This window comes from Juglans microcarpa x Juglans regia, chromosome 1S (assembly GCF_004785595.1).
Source record: "Juglans microcarpa x Juglans regia isolate MS1-56 chromosome 1S, Jm3101_v1.0, whole genome shotgun sequence".
NCBI classification, from domain to species: domain Eukaryota; kingdom Viridiplantae; phylum Streptophyta; class Magnoliopsida; order Fagales; family Juglandaceae; genus Juglans; species Juglans microcarpa x Juglans regia.
The window spans coordinates 19,415,841-19,430,261 of NC_054595.1; the positions used below are offsets into that span (position 1 = coordinate 19,415,841).

Here is a 14,421-nt window from a genome sequence, read left to right on the forward strand (position 1 = left end):
AAATAAATATTTCATGTGAGTCTCATATTTATTCATATTTATCAAAAAAATTGTATAGAGTTTATACCAATGTTTTGAATACCGTACCGGATGGCGTACCGGTCAAGGCACTAGAACGAAATATTTCGATATCGGTACCGTTTCGGGATAGTCGATATATGAATAAATTATATATATAAATATATATAACAATTATATTCTAAAATAATAGTTTATATATGAATAAATTATATATAAATACATACATATATATAAATTATAAATATTCTAGTCTAAATTGGGGGTCAAAAAATGAACTTGTAGTTTGAAAAAATGAAAAAAAAAAAATGAAGGCCGAAATTTAAGCCGAAACGGCCGGTACCGTATTTAAGCCGGTACGAAATACAGGTAGTATCTGTACCGGCTCAATGGACGGTACGGCAAATATTGACCGTATCGGCCGGTACGAAACGATTTTTAAAACTTTGATTTATATATGCTAAAACTGCAAATATCATTTTTCATATTACAAAGTCATGTTTTCTGGTGCTTATAAGCAGCGATCATTTAGGCTACTTCAGATCAGATAAGATTTAAGGTGAGTTTGGATGTTGAAGTGAGTTGAGTTGAATTGAGTTGAGATAATAAAATATTGTTAGAATATTATTTTTTAATATTATTATTGTTTTGGAATTTGAAAAAATTGAATTGTTTATTATATTTTGTGTTGGGATTTGAAAAAGTTATAATGATGAGTTGAGAGTAGTTCATATTCCAAACGAAGCCTTAAGCAAGGATCTGATTTCAATTGTGTGTGTGTTTTTTTTGTTTTTCTTTAAAAGTAAATCATTTAATATGAATAAAGAATTAAAAGAGAATCTCAATCCTAAGTTTAGCCAATTTGACAGCGCGAAGATGCTATAATTGACAAATGGAATTTAATCACACCCGGACTTGATCTAGATTACATATGCACGTGCAAATGAATTATTTTCAGATAAATGATTTAGTTATAAAGATGTCGTATAAAAGTAAACTTATAAATTGATGTGACTTCATATAACATATTTGATATGCTTTATAATAAAAATAATTATATATTATAATGTACCGCATCAAATCACGTCAATTTGTAGGTTAACTTCTAAGTAATAAGTCTTTACACCACACCATCGTAATATAATTTAATTTGTAAAATTTAAATTTTAAAATTTAAAATTTAAATTAAATTATATTATAAAATAAATAAAATTATTATTGTTACTGTTTCAGAATCTTCTTTTTGACTGTATCACTTCTCATTTTAACCGGACAATTCGCACAATTCTCAACGACGTCCACTCGTATGTAGCTCATAATTCATTTTTCTTATAAAAACGACGTGACGTACGTAGGCACCTTCTACGAACTACAACGTACAAGCTACAGTACAGACTACGAAGCCGCAAGTGTTTCACAGCGACCTCCATTGGCAGCTGCAACTCCCTCCCGATTCGCACAAAAAGGTTTTTTTTTTCATTTTCATCCCCACATTTTGTCGATTCCCGACTTGAACTGTGGAGGGGCTGTGCTAATTTTGAGTTTCAAAATAATTTTTTTCCTTGTTTGCAGTGAAAATGAAGTTTCTGGATTGGTACCTGAAGATTTCGTTAGTATCAGCTTTGGTCGGAGCTTCCATGGAGTGTTTTATGATCAAAACTGGCTTCTGTGTGAGAACCCTCCTTTTTTGCTTATCCATCGTTTGAAATCTTACCCTTTTGTTTTCTTTCTCGTCCATGAACATCATTGTATGACTTTAAATGGGATTTGTTCAAATTAGGAACAAATTATTAGGCTAAGCAATCTTTTTGGTTTTTCTTGCCTTGACTATTGATTCACGGTAAAAGGGAGAAAAGGGGTTGAGTTTATCACTGATCTTTTTATACGTATACAATTTTTTGAGAAGCAATTTATTTTTTGAATGCTAACCAAACGGTACCTAAGCTTTCTGATAATGGGCGTTTCTTCATGTGTTATGGAACTATCAACTCTTTTTTCTCGAGACACGAATTTTGTTTGAATTTGAAAGGATCGTGTGAAAGTTGGCTGCAGATGTATATTATTCAGTCTTACACATATCCTGCTTGATCAAGAAAATCTGCTTAATTTCCCGTTCTGTATGCATTGATTTACATCCAAAAATATTCTTGCATCCAATTCTTAAGAAATATGGTTTTGAGGAGAGGAATAATGAAATAATTCCTGGATACTTGACCCTTTGACGAGAATGGTACGGTAAATATGAACACTTGTAGGGACGGATCGATGTGCTTTATTTCCAAATTCAGAGTAGTTTAATTGCTAGCATTCATCATATGGTGATAGCTTATTTTTTATTACACTTGTATGGGATGGATCAATGTTGCTAAATCAATGGATCATACTTAATTCCCAACACCATGTTGGGCTTTGCCTATTTCTATGAATAAAACTTCTTGATTGCCTATCAAAAAAAAATCCCAACACCATGTTGGCATCAGTGCAGACTTCGCCTGTTTCACTAATTAGTATTTTGAATCTTGCCGAATTAGAGTTTGAATGTATACTTACCGAGTGTAGATTACATTTTGGTTGTATAATGCAAATCCATAGATTTGAATGATTAGTAGAACTTGTTGTGATACTATTATGAAGTGAAAACAAGAATCATTTCCACTAAACCTTAGGTCTGGACTTTAAGCTGGATGGTCTCATTGGCTGAAGTAAAAGAAACTGGATAGGACATCGCACTAGTTCATACTCATGAAAAGGTTTATTATCTTAGCCGATCGACTAAGATTTTGTGTCCCCGACTGCCTCTTCTCAGAAAAGCTAGCTAAGTTTTATCAGTACTGTTCTGATATATTGTTTGGTGTCATCTAATTTTTCCTTCCATGAACCCTTCTGTAAACAGCACCTGTCCCACTCAGTCATTGACTTCTATGCCTTCTTATCGTTTTGTTATTGTGCAGATGACAAAGTGACTGTTCTGGAGTCAGAGAAACGGGCTTGGGAGACTTCACCAGAATCTCAGGCAATCAGAGAAGCTCTCAATCCTTGGAGAAATCATGATACACAAGCAAGAAAAGATTCCTAGCTCTATGTTGCTGCAATTTGCTTCCTGTATGGTTTATTTCTTTGATGGTTTAGTGGGATGTTGGTATGGAAACTTTGTTTCAGAGAACCATGAATTTTGTTGTTTTGAGGAGCAATGCATCAATTCACAAAATAGAACTCACTGGTCTGTATGGCTTCAAATTTTGTTGGTTGAACACCAGTGCTTCAACTATCACCATGATACGGAAAGTTCTGAAGAAGCCTTAGTAGCATTAATTCCTACGAAGTTTGCTATTTGCTCCAATTTCAAGCGCGAGCATCAGCATTGGATTATGCACATGCAAATGTAAAATTTGCATAATATGACATGATTTTACATTTGATTATTCTACTCAAAACTTATTTCCACATTGGATTATCCATCTATTAGTTAAAATAATAATAAAATATTATAAATTTAATAATAATTTTTTTTTCAATTTTTTTGTTCTATTAATTTTTTTTTTTCTAAATTAAGAGTTACATGAAAATATTAATGTTTTATGATATTAATTTTTTTGTTCCATGTCAATACTTGTTTCTTTATTGGGCTTGATGCACTTTGTATAGAGACTGGACTGGAAAAGCAACTACTTCACTTTGGAAAAATCGAGAGAAGTGAGAAAGGAAGAAAATAATAAATAAACATTTGGTCGAACTACAGTATCAAGTCAAATATGACCGAAGGAGTTGAATCACTAGCTAAAAGTTACTAGCTAAAAGTCATTTAGTTTTACAATTGCATAATCCAATACAGTCCGTTTTCATGTTTTATTAGCCATTTGAGCTTTTGTATTTGCATTTACATTTGGATATTCCAATGCGAATGCTCGCGAGTTCATATGCTTTTATTATGTACTTTCAAGTATTTTACTCAACTTTTGAAAGTGGTCAAATCACTCCTTGCCCCCTTATTATGTTAGTAAATCGAGAGAAGTGAGAGAGGAAGAAAATAATAAACGTCGAACTACAGTATCAAGTCAAATATGACCGAAGGAGTTGAATCACTAGCTAAAAGTTATTTGGTTTTACACTTGCATAATCCAATCACTAGCTAAAAGTCATTTGGTTTTACAATTGCATAATCCAATACAGTCCGTTTTCATGTTTTATTAGCCATTTGAGCTTTTGTATTTGCATTTACATTTGGATATTCCAATGCGAATATGCTCGCGAGTTCATATGCTTTTATTATGTACTTTCAAGTATTTTACTCAACTTTTGAAAGTGGTCAAATCACTTCTTGCCCCCTTATTATGTTAGTAAATCGTTACTTCATATCAACATCAATAGCCTCTCAACACGTGTCATTTGATCATGTGCATGAGACGCGTAAATATTTAAACCTTGTTTTCTTTTAAGATATTAGATTCTGTTCTTTGTATGGGCTTGGCTAACTTACATTTATATGATGACGATACTATCAAAGAATGATAAATTGGGGTTGCTTTAATTTGTACATTGTTGGAAAAAACGAGCTGCTGGATCACCTCATAAGTTTTCTTATGACATGATCTCCAGCGCCTCTCTTGTTTGTCCAAGTATGTTGAATACTGTTGCTGCAATATGTGATGGTGTGAGGCCAGCTTCAGCCAATTGGTCAGCAGGCGATCCATGGTCAATGTACCGATCAGGCAGAACCAGAGGTCTCCACTGCAAAGGTGTTATTTAGGGCACAAATTCAGTTATCAGAAACTGAGTCCATCACTAGTGAGCCAATAGAAATATCATAACTTTGGTGTTCCTATCTAATTTTAATCATGGCAGAGTTCTACAAATTTGTTTAAATTCATACCTTTAGTTTTCCGTCAAGAAGGCCATCAAGGGCCATGAACTGAGCAACGTGAGACCCAAATCCTCCAATTGATCCTTCTTCAACTGTAATCAAGACCTCGTGTGATTTTGCAAGGCTGCGTATAAGGGCACGATCCAATGGCTTGCAAAAGCGTGCATCTGCAACAGTTAGCCTTAAGCCATGGGATCGCACCAAAGATGCCGCAGCCAAACAGCTCTGAACTACTGTTCCATAGCCCAAGAGGGCCACTCTCTCCCCTTCTATCAGTGTTTTGCCTTTTCCAACCTATTAGAAAAGTGCCAACATTTCAAATCTGTGTAAATGTGCATTGAGTTATTTCTTCACTATCGAGACAGCAAAAGACTCGGGTGAAAGTACCTCAATAGGAATGCCTTTATTCCCTGGCGGTAGCTGAATACCAATCCCATTCCCCTTGGGTAGCGAAAACAACTGGGCCGGTCATCTATTGCTGCAGCAGTGGCAACCATGTGAAACAGCTCTGCCTCGTCAGAAGGAGCCATGACCACCATGTTGGGGAGGCAGGCCATGAAGGTGACATCAAAAGACCCACAATGTGTGGGACCATCCGCTCCAACCAGTCCAGCTCTGTCCATTGCAAATCTCACTGGCAACTTCTGCAGATCCACATCATGTACTACCTGTATAGGATTCACAGCATGAAGTTTTTACTATCTAATCAGAAGTTGACAAGACATTCCAAGTTTACAATTATAGAATATTATCATATCAAGTTCTCAACTGAGCAATATAAGGAGAAAGTTTTAAGTGTCCAGGCTTGCCTGGTCATAAGCCCTCTGCATGAAAGAAGAGTAAATTGCACAGAATGGTTTAAGACCCTCACAGGCCAGACCTGCAGCAAAAGTAACAGCATGCTGTTCGGCTATCCCAACATCAAAGCATCTTGTTGGGAAACGACGAAGGAAAAGATTCATGCCTGTTCCGCCTCCCATTGCAGCATGGATTGCAACAATATCTTTGTCCACTTCTGCTTCTGCAATCAAAGCTTCTGCAAAGTATGTTGTGTAAGACTGTGTAAGAGCCTTGGCTTTGAATTGCTTTCCAGTTGCTGGATCAAATTTAGCCACTCCTGTAAAGAGAAATGTAGTATATTTATCACTAAGCAAAAAAAATTAATCATAACTTACTCGTCTGACTATATTCATGAGAGATCTTTTACATGGCTTTTAAAGGATGTCAATTTCGCTTGCATATTATTTGGAATAAACAGCTGTGTTTTAAAAGTCTCTTTATATCTCTCGTTCTGTTTGTAAAGACTTTTTTTTATAACGGGTAAGAAATCAAATTCACAAATTTGTGATCTCATGTGCTAAGAAAATCCCCAGTGTACATAATTCCCATGAAAAATACCAAGATCTTCACACTACCCCCCCCCCCCCCCCCCCAACATTTTCATAGTTTTTCACTCACAACACATCGACTTGTGTTCTGTATTTACCATGATACTTGTCTGCTGCTTTCTCTGCATATGGGTATCCCCGGCCTTTCTCAGTGACAACATGAATCAGAACAGGACCTGTTGTTTTGGTACTTTTGACCTCTTTGAGAATGGCAGTAAGATCATCGATGTTGTGGCCATCAACAGGACCTATATAATATAATCCAAGCTCTTCAAATAGAGTTGATCCAGAACCACTGATCATCCCACGGGCATATTCATCAACTTTAGCAGCCAGTTCATGCATTGGACCACCAATTTGTTTTGTAACTCCCTGCAACAATCTCAGTCAGAATGAAGGAATCTCAATTTCGATCAGATTTTAGAATTGATATTTTCTTCTTCTGTTGCATACCTTGGCAACCTCTCTTAATTCTCTAAGGGGCCTGTTAGATTGCAACCTACTGAGAGCACTGCTCAAAGCTCCTACAGGTGGTATGGGCCCATCTAGAGTAGCCGTAGGTAAAGAAACCTGTTTATTGTCATTGAGGATAACAATCATGTCAGAATCTAGGTACCCAGCGTTGTTCATGGCTTCATAAGCTTGCCCTGCTGTCATGGCACCATCACCTATAACAGCAACTACATTATTCTTCCTTCCCTTTAGATCCCTCCCTACAGCCATGCCTGTTTGCCCAATGACATCCAAGGGTTAGACAACAAAGAGAATCAACACTTTATGCTTCATGAAATTCAACTGAGATTGAGAGATTAATAAGCCATTGACAATCAATTGAATTGTATTTTCAAGGAACGGTTAGGTTGATATTATGACTAAAGTTAGCATGTTCTGTGGAGAATGTGTGCATTGTTTGAATGTGTTCAATGAAGGTGTGTATATCAATCAGCATATCACTAATTACCATATGAACAAAGCCACCTTCCTTCTTTTTGAAGAATCATAGAATTGTTGTCACATCGTATCATGGGTCTTCTTATGCAGTAAATGCAATTGTTAAAAGAAGTTTAGAGCTTGATTGGAGCAGAGCAGAGAATTACCAAGTCCTGCTGAGATGGTGGTAGAGCTGTGACCGGTGCCAAAGCAATCAAATTCACTCTCTGAGCGCTTTGTGAACCCTGATAACCCATTTGTCTGCCTTATAGTGTGCATCTTATCTCTTCTCCCAGTCAGGATCTTGTGTGGGTAAGACTGAAAACCCATAGAAAATACATTCAGATTGAGAAAAATTATCCTATTCATATTTTTATGTTTTGCTAGTAGGACAAATCTCACAAGAAACAAACGCTATACAACAAAAGATAAACCCCAGGAAGGTGAGATTAAGACCTGATGACCAACATCCCATAATATCTTGTCTTGAGGGGCATTAAAGACGTAATGGAGAGCCACAGTGAGCTCAACAACACCCAGGCTCGAGCCTAGGTGGCCTCCAGTTTTGGAAACATTAAAGATGACATCGGACCGGATTTCATCAGCAAGTTGTTTCAGCTCCTGCATGAAGGCTTCGTATGAAGATTTGCCGAGAAAAACTCTATACTAGCATAGGAAGTTCCTCTTGAAACGAAATTATAGAAGACGTATGCTTAAGTTATACCTTTATTGATAGATTCTTCATGTGGATTGGATAATTTATGGTGTCCAAGAGAGGCGTCGGTGGTCTCTGTGAATGATACTCCCCCATCTCCGATAGTGAGGCACACGCCCCACCTGATCTTTTCCTGACCTGTACCGAGGGAGAAAAAATTAAGGTTTCATTCAACAAGTTTGTGTTGTTTTGAAAACTTGGAAAAAAAAATTAGCAAAATCAAATCGAACGGAAGAGAGCGAAAATTTTATTCTGGTGAGCTCTTCTAGATCATAACCTTACCCACAAAACATTACTACAGTTTTACCAACCTTAAAAGAAGAAGAACAAGAAGAAAAACTCAACTATTTCACAAAATGAACAAGACCCATTTTTCCGAACTCAGTTCGGCAGCATGGGTATTCTGTCATATACGTAGTGAGTATGCTTTACCGAAAAACAACATACAAACATAAATTCATACCCGATTGAGCTTGTGCTGAGATGGGCACAGCAGATTTGTTCCCCCCCAGGTTAAAAAGTGAGATGAGAAGGAGGAAGACTTTTGAGCATCAGAAGCAGCTGCCCAGTTCACATGGGCAGGAAATGAGAATGCAGAGAGAGCCATTGCAACTACAACAAGAACAAAAACACAGAAAAGAACACAGCTAGTTGAAGGCACTGCCTGGAGTTCAGAACATGAAGAACCCAGAAAAGTAAACGTGGTATCAAATCACGTTCTCAAAGGTCTTATACATCCTAGTGGTTCCCCCACTAAGAAGTGCTGGCGATTTGTGGTTGACAGAGTGAGTGGAAGTGAAACGCTGTACGTTGCAAGACCAAATTGGCCTCAGAAAGACCCGAATTCATATAAATACAAAAATGCTCTCACCGCTTTATTCTTGCCGTTTATTCTTACCGTTTGGAGTTATTTGATGTGATGTTTTATTTTATTTTTAATTTTTTAAGTTAATAGTTAATGAAATATTTTTTTATAATATTATATTTTTTTTATTTTTTAAATATTAAAAGATACATATAAGAAAAAGCAAAAAAAATATATTATTTTTTGTTTTAGATGAAAGTTTAAAATATTATTTTTTAATATTATTATTGTTTTAAGATTTGAAAAAAAATGAATTGTTTATTATATTTTATGTAAAAATTTTAAAAAATTATAATAATAAAATGAGATGAGATAAGAATTTTATGTCTCATCCCGTTTGCAAAACATACCCTCAGAGCAGTGTTGCAGGGCTATTTTTCATTGGTCCACCGCAATAAGAAAATGGATAGACACAAAATAGATAGATATGGCATTAAAATCATATATATTTATATATATATATATAATATTTATACCATTTATTAATGGTAGATTTTGGGCAGCAGGAATTTACCTGAAAATAATATTTTTAATTTTAAAATATATAAATTGAGCATTTAATATGATAATTTTTCTATTTTAAAGTTTTAAAAATATTTAATTCATAAAAATATATCACAAAAATAAAATTTATAAACTCATATAAGTTGTCTTAATAATATATTAGATTGAAAAGTTTTTTTGGAATAGAAAAAAAAAATACTAATTGTACTTCTGAAAAATTTACAAAAAATTTTACTTTTCCATGAATCAATTATTGATATGTTAAAAATCATAAAGTTTGAAATTTAAATTAAAAAATTAATAAAATGAATCTTGTATATTTTTTAATTTTTTATAAACTCCATTGATTTTAATACGATAAATAATTGTACATTGGCTGACAGTCAAAATCGCTAGTCTCTGTCCAAATCTCTTTTTCTTTTTCATTTTTTTTTTTCAGAGCTCGCATTGGGTCAGTAAATCATTTCTATTTCAATTTTAATTTTTAGCAATTTTCTTTATTCCTTATTTTCTAGTTGTCATATTTTTAAAATCCATCTTTTCTCCTTAATGATCATATTTTCTACAGTTCGGCTCTTCAACCATTGACTATATTTCCAAAAAAAGGCGTATTTTCCAAATGATCATATACTTGAAATTTTTTTAATTTTCATTCAACCCAAGTTCCTTTTATTTGAGATGAGGAAATGACAAACAATAATTTTAATTTTAATTTTTTGTTCTCAATGAGTGCTAGTAGCATTTTGCAAAATGGGTCTCCAGAATGAAGTATCATATGCACTTTCGTTTCTGGTTATTTTTATTTTTATTTTTATTTTTTTATAAGTTAATTTGGCCAGCTAAAGTGAATGAATGTTCACAAAATCTTGGGAGCAGCATAGCCTAAAAAATGTAAATACAACCTTGCCATCTTCAAAACCAATGGCTTCGTGGGACGGGTACGAATGGGGCCTCCACCTTACGACAAAATGCTTGAATCGGCGGCATGTTTGGTTAGTAGGAAACGAGATAAAGCTAAAACGCTATTAGATACTAATTTGATTAAATATTTAATTTGAAAATATATTCTTAAGCCGGTTTGATATCACACACCACACACCGGTTCAATACGTGGTCAACCAAGTCTATTCAACCGTTTAAAGAGAAAAAGTAAAAAAAGAGGCTTGGAAACTCCTCTCCCAACACTGTACGTTCTCTTTCCCCCTTCATTTTTACAGCTTTGTTCTCTCCCCCCCGCTCCACTTTGGTTCTTTCGTCCTTTTTTCAATGGTGTTATCTTCCAACTGTGTTCTCCTTATTCTTTCGTCCGTTTGCAACCTTTCAGCCTCTAGTTCTAGTTTAAAGCTCTCTACTCCTACTCGTTTCAAGCTCCATTTTTGCAACGTCGTTCTTGTCTCACTTCAACCCAAATCTCATCTGAGTAGTATGACTATTTCACTTTTCGATCAAGTAATAACTCAAGATTTGAGAGAAACTCGTGAGACTGATGTTCTTTTGACAAGTTCTCCAGGCAAAATCATCTTGAATGAATTCCGTGTTGAGATCAAGAAGAAAGCTTTGCTGAGTTGTGGAGGAGTTAGTTGCTAGTTAGGTCGTACATGGCAGTGGATGCCCATAGTGAAGTTGAGTGAGATGGTGGTTGTCAACAATGAGATTGAGTGAGATAGGAGAGAATAGAAATGGAGTTGAACAAATAGTTGGAAGAATGAAGATCGCAATTGGGGGAGATTGGTTGTTGGGGACGATGACTTTAGATTTTAAGGAGGTCACAATTTAATGTAAGGAGTGAGATATAATTTTGATTATTCTACATTTTATATATTTTTAATAAAAAAAAATGACCTGGCACCTGCTTGTCAGTTGAAGTGTGGTGTGCAGTTAAAAGGAGGTTGTAGTATAGAAGAACTCATATTTAATTAGTAGGATCATAACATTCTACTACGCTTCCGAATTCGTCGTCCACGGTGGTCCACTCAATCGATACTGACCCAATGATAGCCATTTTCCCTTTTGGCGGCTTCACTTATATATCAGTATTTAATGACTTAATACTATGTTCATACATAATACCAAGACATTTTAATACACTATGTCCATACATAATACCAAGACATTTTAATCCAGTGTATAGCTTTCGCCCTCCGTGACTTGAACACCTGACGTAGTCCCTACTTTGATACAAACTGTTAAAGACTCAACTATTAATCTGAAAGTCTTAATGTTGTTGGATACTAATTTGGTTAAACCTTTAACCCTCAGAATGATAACAAATATATGGCAAAGAAGATAGTCTGGTACATTTCCAATCCTATTGATGCTACGATTTTAAGCTCACCCCAAAGCCACGATCGATTAACTACTAGTCTAGAAGCAATCCTCCCTCGAATTTGAACAAGTTTCAAGTCTCTAAAAGTAGCTTCTACACTCATGCAGAAACATGAGAAAACAATAACGTTGAAAACAAAATTATGTTATGAACCTGACGTGATACAAAATCGTTTAGAGAAGAGCATTGTATTTTTAGTGTGCAACGTATAGCTTTCAAGAATTAAGACAAGAAGGGGTTACAGAATTATAGGTAGCTCAAGACACAGTTGTTTTGGAAGAGATTCTAGAAGCAGCAGTTTGTTATGTGTTCTCTCATCATATTGGGCATACGTATGATGTGATCTCAATTATTATTTTTTTAGCTATTAAAATTCTCATTTACTACTGTCTGTTATTTTTCTTTTGGAAGAAACTTTTTGTCCTGAATATAAGCACTGGAAGTTGGGAAAAACTTATGAAGAATTTTCATCTTGTAAGACTTTGAACTTTTGGAGGTTGGGTTGTCTTGAATCAATCCCAAGCTTATGATATTATATTTTCCATTTCTTTTGTGTATTTCTTGAATTATAATTGCATTAATATCATGAGGTTGCTTATAATTGATATCTAGAGCCAATCGATCTCAATGGCAGAAGCTACGCGATCCAAATAGCAACAAGAGAACTTACAAAGGCAAGTGGATTATCACGAGGAAAACATACAAGAAATCAAGGAGAGATTAATCAGATGGCACGCTGATGCTTAGCTTCGACAAGGGTGAAGCTATGGTGATTTTGGTGGACTCTGGTAGCACCCATAATTTTTTAGATTCTTCCATAGTACCTAAATACCAGCTTTCAATAGGTCTCGCCAGCAAGCTGGATGTCAAGATAACCAACAGGTAGGTCATCAGAAGTGAGGGTCATTGTAATGAAGTCACTCTACGTATCCAAGGAACCCATTCAATACCTCATTTTTTTTTTAAAGAAAATCTAGTTAGTACATCTTTTTTTTAACACACCCAACACATCGCTAATGTGGAAGACTTCCACGTTAACTATGCTAAAAAATTATTGGTCTTTTCTTTTTAAAATTATAATGGGTCTCATTATAAGTAGTGTGTTGCATACCAGGCTTCTTTATAGTAAAACTCCATTTTTGATCCTAGCGCTTGGTGGTTGTAATGTAGTGTTAGGAGTGCAGTGGCTTAAAACCTTGGGCCCTATAGTTTGGGACTTTAATAAGCTGCTTAGGGAATTTGAGCATGGGGTAAACAAGTGAGGTTAAATGGCATAAGTCTCAAAAACCTAACCTTAGAAGGGGCTGATAAATCTATGGTGACGTCAATAGGCAAGGGAAGGGGAGGTAGTCCAGAAGAAAAAATCCCATAGAGGTGCCACCAAAAGACCTTCAACATGTGTTAAACAGATTTCATTGAAGAACCTATGGGTCTGCCATCCCTTAAAGCCCATGACCACATAATTGTGTTAAAAGAAGGAACTTCTCCTATCTCCACAAAACTAGAAGACCGAGATTGAAAACATAGTGAATGAGTTACTGACCTTTGGGGTTATTAGGCTTAGCTCAAATCCCTTTTCAACCCCAGTTTTGTTAGTAAGAAAGGTGGACAGGAGTTGGTGCCTTTGTGTCGACTATAAGGCCCTTAATAAGGAGACAATTAAGGACAAAGTCTCCATCCTCGTGATTGATGAACTTCTTAAAGAGTCACAACTGGCTGAGGTATTTTCTAAGTTGGACCTAAGGTCCGTATACCACCAGATTCGGATTGTGCCTGAGGATATAGCCAAAATAGCTTTCCGCACCCATGAAGAGCACTATGAGTTCCTAGTAATGCCTAGAGGGGTATTTACATTGTTATGCCAGAGGAAAACAAAAGGAATGGAGTTAATGGCTAACAATAGCATAATGGTCATATAATAGTTATTTATATTCAACAACAAATATCTCACCTTTTGAGGCACGTTATGGGTATCCATCCCCAAAATTGACGAGTTATGTCTCGTGCACCTCCCCTAATGCAGCGGTAGACCAAACCCTAAGAACTAGGGAATAGATCAGTGGATTACTCAAAGAGAACCTTCATGCAACTTAAGAAAGGATGAAGACTTACGCTAATAATAAAAGAACTGGCACTACTTTATCGTTGGGGGATTGGGTGTATTTGCGATTGCAACCTTATAGGCAAAACTTGATTGCCATCCGTCGCAATCTGAAGCTATTGTCGCGTTTTTATAGGCCCTTCCAAATCCTTCAGAAGCTCGGATTGTTTGTATATCGTCTATAATCTACCCTTTGAAGCCAAGATTCATCCAGTGTTTCACATCTTTGGGGAAATACAGCCTAAACTAGAGCCCATTGTCGATAGATGCCTTGTTTGATGTGGGAATTGACTGGTGACGAAAATATTGATCAAGTGGCCAGGGACAACCTCGGAAGACAACACATGGGAGATCCACCCTCTAGAAAATGAAAAAACTTTACCCACACTTTGTAGACAATGTTCTTTAAGGGAAGTGGATTGTTATGAATCTAAAGTGATACGATATCCTTTGAAGAAGCGCATTGTATTTCTAGTGTGCAATGCAGCCTTCGGGAATTAAGGCAAGGGTTATAGAATTTTGGGTAGCTCAAGACATGATTGTTTTGGAAGGGATTCTAGAAGCAACAGTTTGTTATGTGTTCTCTCATCGTATTGGACATACGTCTAACGTGATCTTAATTATTTTCTTTTTTAGCTATTAAAATTTTCATTTGCTATTTTTTGTTATTTTTCTTTTGGATCAAACCGTTTGTCCCGAATATAAGCATTGGA

At 35.7% G+C, this 14,421-nt stretch overlaps 2 protein-coding genes across 2 annotated transcripts; one reads left to right on the forward strand and one right to left on the reverse strand.

Moving 5' to 3' along the window:
* The first annotated feature begins 407 nt into the window (after positions 1–407).
* Positions 408–3,231, forward strand: LOC121247380. Its single transcript, XM_041145742.1, has 4 exons — positions 408–419; positions 1,331–1,484; positions 1,591–1,686; positions 2,970–3,231. The coding sequence occupies exons 1-4, from the start codon at positions 408–410 to the stop codon at positions 3,092–3,094; spliced, it is 387 nt and encodes a 128-aa protein (XP_041001676.1). The 3' UTR covers positions 3,095–3,231.
* A 1,199-nt stretch (positions 3,232–4,430) lies between these two features.
* LOC121246755 (probable 1-deoxy-D-xylulose-5-phosphate synthase, chloroplastic) lies at positions 4,431–8,718 on the reverse strand. The gene is given in 11 exon segments (XM_041145019.1): positions 4,431–4,746; positions 4,889–5,173; positions 5,267–5,322; positions 5,325–5,547; positions 5,689–5,996; positions 6,366–6,639; positions 6,721–6,992; positions 7,365–7,515; positions 7,654–7,818; positions 7,922–8,050; positions 8,376–8,718. Coding segments are annotated over 11 exon segments (2,157 nt in total). The 5' UTR covers positions 8,520–8,718; the 3' UTR covers positions 4,431–4,596.
* Positions 8,719–14,421: the final 5,703 nt, after the last annotated feature.